The following is a 19627-nucleotide window of genomic DNA, read 5'->3' as shown; positions in this document are numbered from 1 at the left end:
ATCCACTCAGTAATACAAAAGACAGAGATTGTTCAGCCTCTTGTCTGTTCAGTGGGTATATATATATATATATATATATATCCCCATTTGAAAAGGACCAGTTTCCATCTTAGCAAATATTAATGCTGTTGGGTTAAGGACATCAAGCAGGTAAGGCTGTCATAAGAAGAGCTCAATCTTTGCAGGGTGACAAGATATTTTAAGCCCTTAACATCTTTTGACAGCGACCATTAAGGGGTTTAATTCTGCAGCACTGTCAACGATGACAGCAGGGCAGTTGCTCTAGCAGCGGGAACCAAAAAGACCTTTGATTCCCTGTATTTAACCCTGCACACGCTGCGGTCAGTGGAACAACGGCATGCAAAAGGCTGAGAGAGGGAGGGGGCTCCCTCTGTCACCCATCGGACCTCCTTGATGTGATCACGGGGGTCCAATGAGTTGCTATGGCACCTGGAAGCTTGGATATAGCCTTTGGATGTGCCAGCTACGGTGGCCTATGAGGTTAAAGGGGTTCTGTCATAATTTAAAAAAAATTCTATACTTCTCTATTCCTCCCCTTACCAGATTTTCACCTCACAGATCTTCTCCTGGCTCCTCTAGTCCCCTGGGTCACGTCACCTCCAGCCAGCTGGATCCTCTTCTTCCTGTGACAAAATGTACATGTCCAGCATTCTGCTTCCTGCAGCTCAGCGTACGCTACGCCAATAGTAACGTATTCCCTGCCTAGCAGGAAATGTTGAAACATCGGCAGCCTGCTTAAGACCATGGATGTCTCGCTTCATATGCTATATGAAACACTAGCAGCAAGATATTACGCATGCGCGCTAAAGCAGGCTGCTGATGTTTCGGCATTCCCTGCTATGCAGTAACACTACATCATTCGGAGCATTCACTGCCCTGAAGGAAGTGAACTGCAACTAATGGACACCCCAAAACAGGAAGAAGAGGATCCGGTCAGCTTGAGGAGCCAAGAGACGATAGTTGAGAATAAGATGCGGTAAGAAGACTGTCTGGGGAGGAATAGGCTAGTATTGGTGTGGTTTTTTTTCTAATGACAAAACCCCCTTAAGCCTCTGGCTGACCTAATAGACTTTCAAATGTACAACTATACTGAAGTATAGTAGTGTATTAGAAGAGTGAAAAAGATGGTGATAATAAAGTCCCCTAGTGGAACCAAAAAAAAAGTTAAAAAAGTATAAAAATAATAGTAAAAAATACACACATCAAAACCCAACCTTTCCCCTTTACAGTTTTTAAAAAAATCACATCCGTGGTATCGCTGTGTTCATAATGACCCAGTGAAAAAAGTTATTTAACTTGCACGCTGTAAGAAAAAAATGCCAAAAATATGTCGAAAAAAGCAATTTTTGCCTAGCTTGCCTTATAAACAACAGAATGGAAAGTGATCAAACGTCGCATGGATCAACAAAAGGTACTATGAAAAAGTACAACTCATCCTGCAAAAAAAACCCCTCACATAACACCATTGACAGAATAAAAAAATGTTAGGAGTCTTTGAATCCAGCGATAAACAAAATATACTTTTTTTTTTTTTTTTTTAAAGCGTGAAAAAGTTGAAAAAAAACTATATAAATTTGGTACAGGTGTAATTGTACTTTAACATATTATTTATACTACAGTTGAACGCTGTTAAAAATACAAAACTTGTCAAAATTGCAGATTTTTTTAATCTTGCGTCTAGACAAAAAAATTGGATAAAAAGCAATCAAAATGTTATATGTTCGAAAAATCAGATTAATGTAGATTTCTTTACTACTAAGGTCATGGCTAGAGATGAGCGAACACCAAAATGTTCGGGTGCTCGTTATTCGGAACGAACTTCCCGTGATGCTCGAGGGTTCGTTTCGAACAACGAACCCCATTGAAGTCAATGGGCGACCCGAGCATTTTTGTATTTCGCCGATGCTCGCTAAGGTTTTCATGTGTGAAAATCTGGGCAATTCAAGAAAGTGATGGGAATGACACAGAAACGGATAGGGCAGGCGAGGGGCTACATGTTGGGCTGCATCTCAAGTTCACAGGTCCCACTATTAAGCCACAATACCGGCAAGAGTGCCACCCCCCCCCCTCCCAACAACTTTTACTTCTGAAAAGCCCTCATTAGCATGGCATACCTTTGCTAAGCACCACACTACCTCCAACAAAGCACAATCACTGCCTGCATGACACTCCACTGACACTTCTCCTGGGTTACATGCTGCCCAACCGCACCCCCTCCCCCCCACAGCGCACACCAAAGTGTCCCTGGGCAGCCTTCAGCTGCCCTCATGCCACACCACGCTCATGTCTATTTAGAATTGCGTCTGCCATGACGAGGGACCGCAGGCACACACTGCAGAGGTTGGCACGGCTAGGCAGCGACCCTCTTTAAAAGTGGCGGAGCGATAGCCCACAATGCTGTACAGAAGCAATGAGAAATAGAATCCTGTGCCACCGCCATCAGGAGCTGCACACGTGGGCATAGCAATGGGGAACCTATGTGCCACACACTATTCATTCTGTCAAGGTGTCTGCATGCCCCAGTCAGACCGGGCTTTTTAATTCATAGACACAGGCAGGTACAACTCCCTATTGTGAAGTCCCTGTCGACCCACAGCATGGGTGGCTCCCTGGAACCCACCGGCGGTACACAGAAATATCCCATTGCATTGCCCAACACAGCTGAGGTAGTAATGTCGTGCTTAATGCAGGTGGGCTTCGGCCCACACTGCATGCCCCAGTCTGACTGGGGTTCTTTATAAGTGTACAGATGTAGTAAAAACTCCGTGTGCACCTACAGCATGGGTGGGTGCCAGGAAGCCACCGGCGGTACATAGAAATATCCCATTGCATTGCCCAACACAGCTGAGGTAGTAATGTTGTGCTTAACCCTTTCCAATCCAATTTGTATATGGTTTTCCTAGGGGGCTTACTCTTTTTCTGCCGTTATACAACGGCGCTATATGCTGGCTAAAGCCAGTACTGCATGAGCTGACACGTAGGATAGGCTCCGACAGCAGAGAGGCTGGCAATATACAGTAAGAGAACCCCGACGGACGTCTACCAACAACGGAGCTGTACAGCCTTAAACCCTAATGTCTTCACAGGTCACACAGTGGACTGGAAAGGGTTAATGCAGGTGGGTTTCGGCCCACACTGCATGCCCCAGTCAGACTGGGTTTCTTTATAAGTGGAAACAGATGCATTTATAATTCCCTGTGGACCCACAGCATGGGTGGGTGCCAGGAAGCCACCGGCGGTACATAGAAATATCCCATTGCATTGCCCAACACAGCTGAGGTAGTAATTTCGTGCGTAATACAGGTGGGCTTCGGCCCACACTGCATGCCCCAGTCAGACTGGGGTTCTTTAGAAGTGGACACATGTATTAAAAACTCCGTGTGCACCTACAGCATGGGTGGCTCCCTGGAACCCACCGGCGGTACATAAAAATATCCCATTGCAGTGCCCAACACAGCTGAGGTAACGTCAGCTGTAATGCAGGTGGGCTAAAAATTAATTTGATTACACTGTAGGCGAGGGCCCACAAAAATTGCTGTATCAACAGTACTAATGTACATCCCAAAAATTGGCCATGGCCAGCCAAGAGGGCAGGTGAAACCCATTAATCGCTTTGGTTAATGTGGCTTAAGTGGTAACTAGGCCTGGAGGCAGCCCAGTGTAACGAAAAATTGGTTCAAGTTAAAGTTCCAACGCTTTTAAGCGCATTGAAACTTATAAAAATTGTTCAGAAAAATTATTTGAGTGAGCCTTGTGGCCCTAAGAAAAATTGCCCGTTCAGCGTGATTACGTGAGGTTTCAGGAGGAGGAGCAGGAGGAGGAGGAGGAGGAATATTAGACACAGATTGATGAAGCAGAAATGTCCCCGTTTTGGATGGTGAGAGAGAACGTAGCTTCCATCTGCGGGTGCAGCCTACGTATTGCTTAGGTATCGCTGCTGTCCGCTGGTGGAGAACAGAAGTCTGGGGAAATCCAGCCTTTGTTCATCTTGATGAGTGTTAGCCTGTCGGCACTGTCGGTTGACAAGCGGCTACGCTTATCTGTGATGATTCCCCCAGCCGCACTAAACACCCTCTCCGACAAGACGCTAGCCGCAGGACAAGCAAGCACCTCCAGGGCATACAGCGCTAGTTCAGGCCACGTGTCCAGCTTCGACACCCAGTAGTTGTAGGGGGCAGAGGCGTCACCAAGGATGGTCGTGCGATCGGCTACGTACTCCCTCACCATCCTTTTACAGTGCTCCCGCCGACTCAGCCGTGACTGGAGAGCGGTGACACAGTCTTGGTGGGGAGCCATAAAGCTGGCCAGGCCCTTAAAGACTGTTGCACTGCCTGGGATGTACATGCTGCTCGATCTACGCACATCCCCTGCTACCTTGCCCTCGGTACTGCGCCTTCTGCCACTAGCGCTGTCGGCTGGGAATTTTACCATCAGCTTGTCCGCAAGGGTCCTGTGGTATAGCAACACTCTCGAACCCCTTTCCTCTTCGGGAATCAGAGTGGGCAGGTTCTCCTTATACCGTGGATCGAGCAGTGTGTACACCCAGTAATCCGTCGTGGCCAGAATGCGTGCAACGCGAGGGTCACGAGAAAGGCATCCTAACATGAAGTCAGCCATGTGTGCCAGGGTACCTGTACGCAACACATGGCTGTCGTCACTAGGAAGATCACTTTCAGGATCCTCCTCCTCCTCTTCCTCCTCCTCAGGCCATACACGCTGAAAGGATGACAGGCAATCAGCCGGTGTACCGTCAGCAGCGGCCCAAGCTGTCTCTTCCCCCTCCTCCTCATCCTCCTCATGCTCCTCCTCCTCCTCCTGTACGCGCTGAGAAATAGACAGGAGGGTGCCCTGACTATCCAGCGACATACTGTCTTCCCCCGCCCCCGTTTCCGAGCGCAAAGCAGCTGCCTTTATGGTTTGCAGGGAATTTCTCAAGATGCATAGCAGAGGAATGGTGACGCTAATGATTGTAGCATCGCCGCTCACCACCTGGGTAGACTCCTCAAAATTACCAAGGACATGGCAGATGTCTGCCAACCAGGCCCACTCTTCTGAAAGGAATTGAGGAGGCTGACTCCCACTGCGCCGCCCATGTTGGAGTTGGTATTCGACTATAGCTCTACGTTGTTCATAGAGCCTGGCCAACATGTGGAGCGTAGAGTTCCACCGTGTGGGCACGTCGCACAGCAGTCGGTGCACTGGCAGCTTAAAGTGATGTTGCAGGGTGCACAGGGTGGCAGCGTCCGTGTGGGACTTGCGAAAATGTGCACAGAGCCGGCGCGCCTTTACGAGCAGGTCTGACAAGCGTGGGTAGCTTTTCAGAAAGCGCTGAACCACCAAATTAAAGACGTGGGCCAGGCATGGCACGTGCGTGAGGCTGCCGAGCTGCAGAGCCGCCACCAGGTTACGGCCGTTGTCACACACGACCATGCCCGGTTGGAGGCTCAGCGGCGCAAGCCAGCGGTCGGTCTGCTGTGTCAGACCCTGCAGCAGTTCGTGGGCCGTGTGCCTCTTATCGCCTAAGCTGAGTAGTTTCAGCACGGCCTGCTGACGCTTGCCCACCGCTGTGCTGCCACACCGCGCGACACCGACTGCTGGCGACATGCTGCTGCTAACACATCTTGATTGCGAGACAGAGGAGGAGGAGGAGGAGGAGGAGGGTGCTTTAGTGGAGGAAGCATACACCTCCGCAGATACCACCACCGAGCTGGGGCCCGCAATTCTGGGGGTGGGTAGGACGTGAGCGGTCCCAGGCTCTGACTCTGTCCCAGCCTCCACTAAATTCACCCAATGTGCCGTCAGGGAGATGTAGTGGCCCTGCCCGCCTGTGCTTGTCCACGTGTCCGTAGTTAAGTGGACCGTGGCAGTAACCGCGTTGGTGAGGGCGCGTACAATGTTGCGGGAGACGTGGTCGTGCAGGGCTGGGACGGCACATCGGGAAAAGTAGTGGCGACTGGGAACTGAGTAGCACGGGGCCGCCGCCTCCATGATACTTTTGAAGGACTCCGTTTCCACAACCCTATACGGCAGCATCTCAAGGCTGATGAATTTTGCTATGCGGACGGTTAACGTTTGAGCGTGCGGGTGCGTGGCGGCGTACTTGCGCTTGCGCTCCAACAGTTGCGCAAGCGACGGCTGGATGGTGCGCTGAACTACACTGCTGGATGGGGCCGAGGACAGCGGAGGTGAGGGTGTGGGTGCAGGCCAGGAGACGGTAGTGCCTGTGTCCTGAGAGGGGGGTTGCATCTCAGTGGCAGGTTGGGGCACAGGGGGAGAGGCAGGGGTGCAAACCGGAGGCGCTGAACGGCCTTCGTCCCACCTTGCGGGGTGCTTGGCCATCATATGTCTGCGCATGGTGGTGGTGGTGAGGCTGTTGGTGTTGGCTCCCCGGCTGAGCTTTGCGCGACAAAGGTTGCACACCACTGTTCGTCGGTCGTCAGGCGTCTCTGTGAAAAACTGCCAGACCTTAGAGCACCTCGGCCTCTGCAGGGTGGCATGGCGCGAGGGGGCGCTTTGGGAAACACTTGGTGGATTATTCGGTCTGGCCCTGCCTCTACCCCTGGCCACCGCACTGCCTCTTGCAACCTGCCCTGCTGATGCCCTTGACTCCCCCTCTGAAGACCTGTCTTCCTGAGTAAGCGTTGCACACCAGGTGGGGTCAGTCACCTCATCGTCCTGCTGCTCTTCCTCCGAATCCTCTGTGCGCTGCTCCCTCGGACTTACTACCCTTACTACTACCTCACTGCAAGACAACTGTGTCTGATCGTCATCGTCCTCCTCACCCACAGAAAGTTGTTGAGACAGTTGGCGGAAGTCCCCAGCCTCTTCCCCCGGACCCCGGGAACTTTCGAATGGTTGGGCATCAGTGACGATAAACTCCTCTGGTGGGAGAGGAACCGCTGCTGCCCAATCTAAGCAGGGGCCCGAGAACAGTTCCTGGGAGTGCTCCCGCTCCTGAGCAGGTGTTATTGTAGTGGAGTGAGGAGGCTGGGAGGAAGGAGGAGCAGCAGACAGAGGATTCGGATTGGCAGCAGTGGACGGCGCAGAACTGCGGGTAGACGATAGGTTGCTCGAAGCACTTTCTGCCATCCAGGACAGGACCTGCTCACACTGCTCATTTTCTAATAACCGTCTCCCGCGTGGACCCATTAATTGGGCGATGAATGTGGGGACGCCAGAAACGTGCCTCTCTCCTAATCGCGCAGCAGTCGGCTGCGACACACCTGGATCAGGAGCTTGGCCTGTGCCCACACCCTGACTTGGCCCTCCGCGTCCTCGGCCGCGTCCACGTCCTCTAGGCCTACCCCTACCCCTCAGCATGCTGTATTACCAGTGATTTGATTTCACAGGCAGGAAATAAATTGGCGCAAGACTGCAGGCCAAATATAATTTTTTCCCTTTTTTGAAAACGAAAGGCCCCACTGCCTCTAGTGAATGAATAATCTAAGTTTAATAACTGTGCTGTTTTCCTGCTAATGTGTCACAGAACGTGAGGGTAGCAGAGTTATTAACTGTGGCAGAGCAGGTATTTTTTTTCCCAATTAAGGAAAGCAAATGGCGAAGCCAGGAGTAAAACGTAGCTGGGTGCGTATGATTTTTAAAGGTGTCACACGCAGCCGACACGTGTCCACCGCCCTTAAGACGGACAGAGGCCGGACAAATAGAATTATTTTCCGTTTTTTGGCACCAAAAGGCAGCACTGCGTATATTCTATGAACATGAGAAGTTTAATAACTGTGCTGTGTCCCTGCTAATGTGTCACAGAACGTGAGGGTAGCAGAGTTATTAACTGTGGCAGAGCAGGTATTTTTTTTCCCAATTAAGGAAAGCAAATGGCGAAGCCAGGAGTAAAACGTAGCTGGGTGCGTATGATTTTTAAAGGTGTCACACGCAGCCGACACGTGTCCACCGCCCTTAGGACGGACAGAGGCCGGACAAATAGAATTATTTTCACTTGTTTTACAAGCAAAAGGCAGCACTGCATATATTCAATGAATAATAACTGTGTTGTGGCCCTGCCTATACAATTCTTTCCCTGCAGTATCAATGGAGGGTGCAATGCTCTGCAGAAGCGATTTTGAGAAGCAAAAAAAAATGCAGCACAGCTAACAGCAGCCTGGACAGTACTGCACACGGATAAATATGGCCCTAGAAAGGACCGTTGAGGTTCTTGAAGGCTACACTCACTCCTAACACTCTCCCTGCCTATGCAGCACTTCTGTCCCTAATGCCAGGTGCAACGGTCTGCAGAGGCGATTTTGAGAAAAAAAAATTGCCACTGCTAACAGCAGCCAACACACAGCTATCAGTGGCCCTAATAAGGACCTTTGGGGGGTCTTGAAGCCTACACTAACTACCAATTCTTTCCCTACAGCAGCTCCGGTACAAACAGCACTGTCCCTCATCTAACTCACACGGCATCTGAGGCGAGCCGCGGGAGGGGCCGACTTTTATGTTCGGGTGACACCTGATCTTCCCAGCCACTCACAGCAGGGGGGTGGTATAGGGCTTGAATGTCACAGGGGGAAGTTGTAATGCCTTCCCTGTCTTTCAATTGGCCAGAAAAGCGCGCTAACGTCTCAGGGAAGGAAGTGAAAATAACCAGAACACCGCATGGTGTTCGTTACGAATAACGAACATCCCGAACACCCTAATATTCGCACGAATATCAAGCTCGGAAGAACACGTTCGCTCATCTCTAGTCATGGCCAAAAACAGAAGGTGGCTTACATTTTTGGAACCTCTTTCTACAGTTGCACGCTTGCCAGGCAACCTTACGCCTAATGAGCAAACCTTGAGATGGTGCTGCTGTTGCGATAGGCCTATGTGCATTACCACATATCTCCAAGTAGTCCCATTGTGAACGCTGACAAAGAAATATGTAATTTCCTTTAACATATGATATCATAATTGACTATTATTCACAACATATGTAAAGGCTAATCCGGAACTCACTGAGGGGATTTGTTTCTGAAGCCCAATTAGAGCGATTATAGCCGCCTACATACTGTATATCCACATGTGCGGCTGTCAAATACAACAAGTAAATAGTTGTTTGTTTTCCAATGTAATAAAATCATTTACCAGTTATATGTTATATAATCTCCAATCTCATTCATTATGCAAATAGCTTTTCTAAAATATAGATTTTTTTTAAAGCATACCCGATTTTACAAAAATATTTTAAAAGCAGCCCATTGGCCACTGCTTTGCTGTTGTTTGCATGCAGTTTGAGCTCTATCAATTCAGTTTTCCATGTCGATTGTCCTATTTTTCTACTGCCTTGCTGTTTACAATCCACTAACAGGTAGTGGTGGCCCTAACCCAGCCATTCATCCACTACTGTACTGGCCAGGACTTACTTTCAAATACTTCCAGTGCTGCCTTGCATAGCCTTGTTCCAATCAGCTGTAAGCAGTCTCTGAATGCCTGACCTTGTATTGCATATAGTAACTATCAGTGTCCCCATGTCCCTGTTACTGGAGAAGCCAAATGCCTAACAACAGGCAGTGGATTGGAATAGGTGCTATAAGGGAGACTTCTAGTGGCAACCACTTCAAACTTGATTTTCAGTGGTAAAACAAAAAATAAATTAATGCAAGTATCTTACAAGATTGATGATACACATATTGGCTGTGTGAAAAGTTAGTGGCTATTAGTCCAGCAGCCAAGCTTTTAGCAAAGTTCCACCTGAAACAGGGTTCAACTGGTTCAGTGTGCTCAACACTAATCCTGAACACTAGTGTACAACACTCTCTAAGAGCCATAAAAGCCCGGTATAGTACTCTTACATCGGTCTTAGACGGTGTTATACAACAGTTTTAGTGGTTTGGTGAACTCTTAATCCAGTTGTACCATTGTACCATTAGACTGTGGAACTCTCTGCCTGAGGACGTGGTGATGGCAAAATCCATAGAGGAGTTTAAAAGGGGACTTGATGTCTATCTGGAGAGGACGGATATTACAGGCTATAAATCAAAGGTTATTTGTTAATCCGGGTATAGAGGCAGGTAGGAACTATTAGGGGTTGATCCCGGGAACAGTCTGCTTGCCATTAGGGAGTCGGGAATAAATTTTTTCCCCAAAAGGGCTAATTGGCTTCTGCTCTTGGGGTTTTTTGCCTTCCTCTGGATCAACAAAACAGGAGGCTAAACAGGCTGGACTAGATGCACATTGTCTTCATTCAGCCTTACGAACTATGTTAGTATGTTACAGTTTGAACTGATTCGGATCGAATTGGACTCAGCAGAAGCAAACTTTTCAAAAGTTTGATCATTACTACTTTTTTTGTATATGGTCATGGGAGAATGGCTATAAAAATCACATCCCTTTCACTGGAGGACAGCCAGATTTAATGCAACTTATGTAAAACTTAATCTTGCCTGTGGAGGCAGTGTAGGGAAATTAAACACTCTCTCCTGGATTCACCCACAGATTAAAGCTAGTCACTTGGAAACACAGCAGCAGGACAACATTTGTTTCTAATTTGGGAACCTTCTATAGAAAAGGAAAAGCCCAAGTAAGACTATACCACCCTTTAAAGTTAACTTATCTCATTACAGTTGCACTTTTCAGAAAAAGTTGTAATAGTGTGAGAAATAACAAGCAAGACAAAAAACATTGTTAAAGCATCTATGATCGTGACCTATACATCCAATTATATGGAACACATGTAGAATGCCGCATCTGATACATTTCACACACTATATATTCCATAACGATCCTGCTTTGTACAATCCCGTTTTTGATAAGTAATAACCCCCTTTAAATTTAAACAAATGTAACATTTTCCAGTGAACAGAGAAGTGACATTTGTCATGGACATTTGTGCAATGACTATCAAAGGGTACATTTGTTACAAAGGCAGAGATTAATAAGGCTGCAAACGGTGGAAAGATTCTGTTTGGAAAACAAATCTAGAAGAGTAAGATAAATTCACCATGTCGAAAAGTCTACAGGGACAAAACAAGTTGTAGATGTGATAATCTATTTAAACTGTGAAATGCTCAAGACACAGAAGAAAGAACACTGAATACACTGCACAAAAATCCAGGGGAGAAATGTAAAGGATGTGGAGTAAATGGAAAAATAGACATTTCACCGTTGCCTCCAGGCTAGAAGAGCCAAGCTTCGAAATGTCTTCCCTTCTCTATTCATCTTGGACGAGGTTTCATTGATGATGTTCTAAGGAACCTGCAGCTAATTCTAATTATTTGATAGATGGTATTAAATCCAAAAGAGGCAAAACACAGCTACATTAGGATTTAACAGCTGTGTATATAGAGAGCGGGAAGCCCTATAGCAACAATATAAATTAGCCCCCTTTCAAGTGCTTTCTGATGCTACCTAACCCTTTGCATTAAGGGGTTGTCAACGAGCGGTTTGCTACATACTGATTTGATTTTAGCCTATATCTGGAGGCAGTATGTTATGTACCATGGTTTTCACCCCACCATTTGGGATCTGGTCTTTACTACAAGGCTCCAAGTTGTTACGGATAGAAGTAGTCTCAGTTGTGGCAGCTGATGTGACAGAAGACCAAGGTGCAGTACCTCAGGGTATGAACACAAATATCAGGAGACTTAGTCAAGGTCAAGATGGACAGCATAGGTTTTAGGCAAGAAGTAAGGCTAGCAGAACAGGTGCAATCCGATAAACAGTCCGACTCCGGTCAGGCAGCTGGCAGAAGAAGTAGTCCAATAAAAATAACTGCGGTTAGAAATGAAGAAGCCAGAATAGTCAGGAACAAGCAGGAGTCAGAAAACCCGGAGAGCATAAACTACTGATCAGGCTTTAACAACAGGTGGAACCAGATTGTTTGGACATCCACCTTATGGGGAGGATGGCTAATATAGCCAGGGCAGGGATAGGTTGGGAAAAGATTAGCAGGATATATATTAAGTTAACCCTTTATGCATTGGTAGGACACATGCACACTTTCATAGCTAAACAGCTCCATATCTATGTTATATCTACCCATGTTATATCTATCTATGTTATATCCTTTGTAAGCAAGCGGGGTGCACTTGCCTGCGGATCACCAACTCTCAGACTGGAATGGGCACCGACCACGTATAAGTACTCTCTGGAGACACGTATTTCCTTTAAACCTGGCTCCTGACAGTCTTTATTCACAGTACAACCAACAAATAACGTTCTTCAACAAAAAACATAAAAGTCCACGCACATACCCCACCTGGCTGTTAAGGTCAGGGTGGTCACCCCTTAGCTCTGCTGCACAGGTCCGCTCTGGCTCTCTCAGCCAACATCTCCCTGACTGTAGCAGGAATGTACCCATATATCAAACTTCCTGACCACACCTATGGGCGTTTTACCTTTTCTCAGGCATCAGAATGCCTGTCTGTTGCCCCCTACAGGCCATTCTTTGTAGTGCACCTCTACACCTTCTATAAAAGGTCTTCTACTCTTCATGTGTATGACATGCACTCTCTGGGTAGATTCAAGGGTGGGATTGCCTATTAAGATCGCCTATTTGGTTTTATACCTTTGGCGACATGGCCTTTTTTTCCATTTGTTTTTTTTTTTTCTCCCCACTGTCAAAAATTCTGAACTTTTAGTTATTTGATCTTCATTAATATTAGTATTAGGGTTTATTTTTGGTAGGATGAGTTGTATCTGTAAGTGGTTCCATTCAATGTACCATATAATGTATTGAAACACTATTTAAAAAATTCTAAGTAGGATGAAATGGTAAAAATACGCAGTTGTGCCATTCTTGGGGGGTGGGGTGGGGTTATTTGTACAGCATTTATTTTACAGTAAAAATGGTAAGTTCAGTTTATTTTGTGGGTCCTTACAATTACTGGGAGTACAGATTTCTATCTTTTTTCGTGTATAACTTTTAAAAAATAAACTGTCTTTTAAAAGTAAAATTGCTTTCTGTCACAAATGTCTTTTATTTACCCGTCGATGGGGCTGCGGGAGTGTGAGCTGTAGTCTCTATTGGTACCATTTTGAAGTTTATATGACTTTTGTGGCTCTTTGTTACATTTTTTTTCTTGCAGACTGAGTAAACCAAAAACACAATTGTGGCATTGGACTTTTATGGATGCGAACATACCAAATTTTTTGCATTACATTTTTAATGCATTTCATTTTTTGTAATAACTAAAGAAAAAAATCTTAATTTAACTTATTTTCTCACTAGAGAGTTAAGCTTCTCATTGTTTGATCACTTGTACAATATACTGCAATACTTGAGGTCTTTCGGGAGACAGACGGAGCCCCCTCCTTCTGTCAAGCCATTTACATTGCACTGTCGATGCTGGAAGGGGCATCTAAAGGCTTAACAGGGTTGTCCCACTTTTGGATGTTTTGCTGCAAGAAACAGACAGCAACCTACATTACACAGTGGTCTGGGTTGGTACTGCAGGCTGAATTCAATTGAAGTGAACTCAGCTCCGATGCTATAGGCGGCGAGGAGGTAGCATTTATCCAATGGCCCGGTCATGTTTCTGTCTTACAGCAGAGGAGTTGTATGGAACAGTAATACAGAACCCATAGAAGTCTATGAGGCCATACTATACTGTGCATCCATATGCTTCCAATTTTATGAGGAGGTATACAGGGTTTTTTCTGTTGCATTCACATAAATGCCATATTAAAGGCTATTCACACCTCATTATGGCCTCTGTCAAGGGGTTATGTTGGGGTTTCCATTTAAAATCCCCCCAAAAGGCACCTCTATACAGCACTTGAATGAAATCTATCTCAGCCATTAATGAAAACTACTGAAATAGAGAACAATAGGTCAATGTTTTAGTAGGTTTCCATTTTCTGCTGAAAAGAATAGAGCAGTTCGCTCTACAAAATGCTGGAAACAAATGAAAACCTACGAAAACACAGACCTATTGTTCTCCATTTCAGCTGCTTTCACTAATGGCTGAGAAAAGTTCCTTTTAGGTTCCATACAAGGGTGCCATTTTGGAGATTTTGAACAGAAACCTCTTAGACAGCCGATAGCACCTCCTCTAGCATAGAACCTTCTGGTACTCCAATAAATCAGTTTGATTCTGGCAGTGCAGATACCACATTTTTCTTCTAGGGTTATCCCATAATATAAGGTTATCCCCTATCCACAGAATAGGGCATAACTTTATGAATGGTAGCATCTTACCACTGAGACCCCCATGATCTCAAAAACGGAGACCCCTTCCTCCTCACTACGGGTTTACAGCAGTGAGTAGGAGACTGAATAGAGCGATAGCTGTGCACCAAGCCACCGGAGCTAGCTGAGGTACAAGCGCTTAGCCATTTCCGTGAGCCCTACTGAAATGAATGGAGCGGCAGGCGTACATGCTCGACCATTGCTCTATTCAATGTAACATCATTGTGCGAAGGAAAAGCATCCCCAAAGTGAAAAGAAGAGGTGGAAACAAGACCCTGATTCTCGACATTGGTGGCGGTCTCAGTGGTAAACCCCCCACCAATTATAAAGTTATCCCCAATCCTCTGAATCAGGGGCGTAACTATAGAGGGTGCAGGGGATGCGGTTGCACCCGGGCCCAGGAGCCTTGGGGGGCCCATAAAGCCTCTCTTCTCCATATAGGAAGCCCAGTACTATGAATAAAGCATTATAGTTGGGGCCCCGTTCCAGGTTTTGCATTGGGGCCCAGGAGCTTCAAGTTACGCCTCTGCTCTGGATACGTGATGACTTAAAATTTTCGGATACCCCCTTTAATCCAATGTATGGTCATGGTGCACAAATCAAACAGCTAAATAAAAAATTTGATGCTGCTACATGTGAATAGTGTTTTCTAAGTGTCCTCTCACGATCAGCCTTATCACTATCTGCCGCCTGTCATTCTTACAGTACCGATTCAACCAGTAGAAGTTCTAAGCATGTAAAGAAGTAATATTAATTTGATATCTAAGCCCACTTTTTATTTCCCAGGTGTGATGGGGGAATATGAACCGAAAATTGAGGTCCACTTTCCTTATACTTTTACAGCAGCTAAGGGAACGACTGTTAGAATGGAGTGTTTCGCACTTGGCAAGTAAGTACACATTTCCTTAAATGAGTTGCAATTGTTTATTAGTATGTGTTCGATTTAATTTGTGTTTGGTCATCTAGGGGTAATCTTTTATTCATTTTTGTCTTTTGGCTTTGCTCCTGGGTACAGTGAACTGACAATGCATTATGTGTACTAAGTGTTATAACCCTTGCCGCTCACGCCTTTTATTTACATGCCTTTACTTTCAGAAACATTCATTATCTGTTCTGTAAATGTACAAAGCATTTTATGCCGCTCTTTGTCAACATTACGGATTGTTATATCGTCTCCTTTGCTACTGCACCACAGTAAACTGGATATAAAATGAGATTCACGGCTGCTAGATATGTATTTATATGGGAAGAGAAAAAACGAGCAGGATTTTACGACTTGATGGACTGTTTGTCTTGTTGGCATTTGACACAGTTTAGCAAAACTTAAAGGGGAACTCCACTATAAGCCTTTGTGCACCAAGTTGGATGTAATAGGAGGTGAAGAGGTAGCATTTATCCAATGGCCCGGTCATGTCTCTGTCTGACAGCAGAGGAGTTGTATGGAATCATACAAAACCCATAGAAGTCTATGAGGCCATACTATACTGTACATTCGTATGCTTCCAATTTTATGAGGAGGTGTACGGGGGTTTTTTTTTGCATTCACATAAATGCCTGTTCACACCTCATTATGGCCTCTGTCAAAGGGTTATGTTGGAGTTTCCATTTAAAATCCCCCAAAAAGGCACCCTTATACAGGACTTGAATGAAATCTATCTCAGCCACTAATGAAAACTACTGAAATGGAGACCAATAGGTCAATGTTGTGGCATTTTGTGCTGAAACGAATAGAGCAGTCTGCTCTACAAAATGCTGGAAACAAATGAAAGCCTGCGAAAAAACAGACCTATTGGTCCCCATTTAAGCAGATATGATTAATGGCTGAGAAAGGTTCCTTTCAGGTTCCATACAAGGGTGCCATTTTGGGGATTTTAAACAGAAACCCCTTAGAGAGCCCATAAGATCTCTCTTCCCCATATGAGGAGACCAGAATTATGAATGATGCATTAAAGTTGGAGGAGCCTGTTACAGATTTTGCATTAGGGTAACACTGGTGTTAAAAGGGTTTTCCCAAGAAGACGTTCCCTCTCGAAATGCCCTATTTGGACATATGTTTGTCATTAAGCAGGATGCCCTGCTCTAGACCTACGTCTAAGAGCGGGCCGTGCTGGCGGAATTTTAGCCATTCTTGTATTACAAGAGCAGCCATTCATCTGAATAGCCCTCAAGTAGTAGCACAGCCTAGCTAGCCATGGCTTTCACAGGCAAGATTAACTGTTTGATGGGACTGATGGGAGCAGGACCTGAGGTAATCAGCTATTCGCCCTTGTGGCCGCATTCTAAAAGTGATGGTCTCTGATGGGACAGCCTCTTTTACCGTGGTTTCACTGAGAATCTGGGAATCATAAGTGTCTTGACTAGTGTTGGGCAAACCAAAACCGTCAAATACTGTTGAACTTTGGTAAAATGTCTGTTTGACATAAAACCAAACTCGGCCAAACCCACTAAAATACCCTCCTCTTCCTTCTCCTCACCCTATTTCCCCTCCTCCACCTTCCTTCTTCTTCTATTTTCTGGGCAATGATGAAGTTCTGGTTTGGGTAGAACTAATTCGGACCGAACCAAACTTTTTGCTGAAACTGGCTGAACTGAACTTTTGAAAAGTTCACTCATCAAAAGTTTGTTTACCATCAGGAGGCATCATATAACCAGTTCTATAGCACCTACAGGCATGAAATTCAAAAAGAAAGTTAAATGACCCATGTTCTCTTATGGCCCAATGATTTGGAGCTTCGTAATTCAGCAATTTACATGAGTCTTAATTTAAGTAACAGGTGAAACTTTAAATCTGCAAAAAATGCCTGGTTGATGTTGTCATCACCAATGACCGCAGTGCCGCCTTCGGACAGGTACTTGGAGACAAGAAGCAACACTGCTGTGAAAGGACCCTGTTAAGCAGTTCCTCATATCCAAGCTTCCTAAAGCTCTATGAGTGTATCATGGAGTCAGTAGGATATTGTCATTAGCCTGTGTCCAACCTGATATTTACCTGTTTTATTCTGAAAGACTATCAGGCGTATTAACCCAACAGTGCCACATGATACTCTGGTGGACAAAGACTATGAGCCCATAACACAACAAGGTCCGGTCCCCAAGGTACATTAAACCCCCAGCCCCATGTGGAGCTTACTTTGGATTTATGTACTTCCCAGTAGGGTCTATTTCTTCGTCCTTGCCTCACATCCTGTATTGATGGAGGATAGGTCCTCAAAATAATTTCCTCTATTGAGTCGAAGGAGCTGCAGTCCAACTATAGTGTGGATTATTAGGCTTAGAAGTTCTAAAAACCTATCTCATATACTAGATTACACATAACAATGACTGTCATTGAGGTATGTAACAATTTCTAATATCTTCTAAGCCATGGAAGCAGTTCATTTATAATGCACAAGGCGATAGTCCTGAGCAATCATCACAATCGAACCTGTAGTTAATTTCCTGCATTAATATGAGATGGAAAGTCATGTTAAACAACTTTTTACTGTACCTTACACAGCAACCTATGTAACGAGACTAAAGTGCTGAATATAGAAGATGTCCAAATTTCTGAAAGCGCCTACAAATTCTGGGCTTTGGCTGATAATTATTTCATAATGCACAAGTCTCTGGAGCCATGAGTGAAAATATAGCTTGAGACATGAGTGCCCATCTGATCACATAGAACATTGCGCTCTATTTGATTCCAGAGAAAAAAAGAACAATACTTCAACCACTTTCCCTCCTGCTTCGAGGTGTTAATAAATGATCACATTTCTCCGTCTATATACTTGCCACCTTGCTCTCTTCTGTAATTGACACCTTTCTGCTTGAGAAATTATTTATCACTATAGCTTGCAAATTCATTTGAGATAATTTAGCCTCCTCCATTATGGACAAAACAATTGACCTCTAGAGATATTACAGATGGATTCGAGTGGTTGTTGGGGCAGATTGGTAATTCCCACTGTAGTACTGCTGTTCTAAAATTATTCCTTCATCTCAGCGTATTATAAATTTCCACTAATGAACAGCCGATTGGTTATTTCAGTTAGAAGATTTTGATCTAAGGTTTGAAAAAAGTCTAAAAGTTTTAGAGTGGGCGATAAAATTACTATTTTAATTTTTTTTAGATTTAGTCGGTTTTAGTCTGGACATTGGACAGGACTGGCCTCCATAATCAAGAAACTCCACTACTCATTGGAATACTTTCCACTTGGTGGGGTACTAAGAAAATAGGATGTCCCAAAATAAAGATCAAAATGGGCCCAAATTAAGGTGCCAGGACTTTGCCATTATAGAAGGGCCTAAATGTTGCAACTCAACATTTGGGTTCATGGTCCTTTGTTTAATTTCCCATGCCCACTTTCCTAACTGTTGTCGTTCCTCTGGGGAGGGGAGTCTTGCACAGGTTCTCACCACCAAAAATCAAAGGGAAAGGTCCAAACATGTCTGGGACCCAGATTAATTCACACTTAGGTCGGGCTCACACAAGCGTTGGATGATCGCGTATAATGTGTGCGCTGTAAGCACGTGTGATCCGCGGTAAATAACAGGCAATCAAATTGTGTAATACGCGAGCACAAAAAATAATGCAGCGTGTTCTATTTTGCCATGTATTAGATGCAAGAGAGCCCATTGCGAAGCGACAGCACGAGAAGTATAAACAACCCCCCCCCCAAAAAAAAAAGACAGGACGACTGCACATGGCATGGTGCATGAAATACATTGTCAAGCGCAGTACAAAATCATTGCCATACACAGCAATAGGCCAGCACACCGCTGGCTCCACAGCGGTAAAATGCTGTGTGACCCATGCAACATTTTATGCATATGGCCGTGTGAGCCCGGCCTTAGTCAGCACTCAAGTATTGAGGTCTCCATATAACTTTGGATTCCCCCCACTGCTATGTCATAAATATTACTTATGTGTATTGGCATATTGCTCTACACATAGCAAAGAAGGTTCAGGTAGGTTCACATAGTTCCAACTGAATCGCCAAAAACGGCATTTGGATGGAAGCCCGGATAGAACCATTGGCTTTTATGTATCAAGTGACCATTATTGTCTCCATCTGATCAGGTTTCTGTTCATTTCAAGCGTTTTTGCCAGACTGAATATGGTGATCAACTACGGTATTCTATTCTGTTCAGCAAAAATGGTGGAACGGAAACCTGATCAATTGGAGATGAAGGCTCGCACATTTGTTAACCATTTGACTAATGAAAGTTTATGGTTCCATCCAGGGTTCGGTCTAAATGTCTCTTTTGGTGTTCCAGATGGAACCCCTGGGGGGCGAATGTGGAAGTAGCACAAATCACTATGTGAACTTACCCATAATAGGTTATTATAAGCTAGGATATTTTTGAATTGCAGTTTTTGGAGTTAAGGGCTCCTGCGCACTCCAGTGTATGCGTATATAAGCTCATGAGAGCATGACCTGATTGCGCTGTGAATGGAGCACTATCACGTGCTTTAGCTCGCATATCTGCCCATTGTAC

At 45.3% G+C, this 19627-nt stretch overlaps 1 protein-coding gene across 1 annotated transcript in view; it reads left to right on the top strand.

Moving 5' to 3' along the window:
- The window catches only part of CNTN5 (contactin 5), an 802468-nt gene that overhangs the window by 413773 nt on the left and 369068 nt on the right, over nucleotides 1-19627 (top strand). Inside the window, exon 8 of the mRNA XM_066586592.1 lies at nucleotides 14936-15038. Coding sequence (XP_066442689.1) covers nucleotides 14936-15038 — 103 coding nt within the window. The remainder of the gene's footprint in view (nucleotides 1-14935; nucleotides 15039-19627) is intronic.

The sequence above is a fragment of the Eleutherodactylus coqui genome, chromosome 1 (assembly GCF_035609145.1).
Source record: "Eleutherodactylus coqui strain aEleCoq1 chromosome 1, aEleCoq1.hap1, whole genome shotgun sequence".
NCBI classification, from domain to species: Eukaryota; Metazoa; Chordata; class Amphibia; order Anura; family Eleutherodactylidae; genus Eleutherodactylus; species Eleutherodactylus coqui.
The sequence above is the reverse complement of the archived record's forward strand: the minus strand, read 5'-3'. Positions and strand labels throughout refer to the sequence as shown.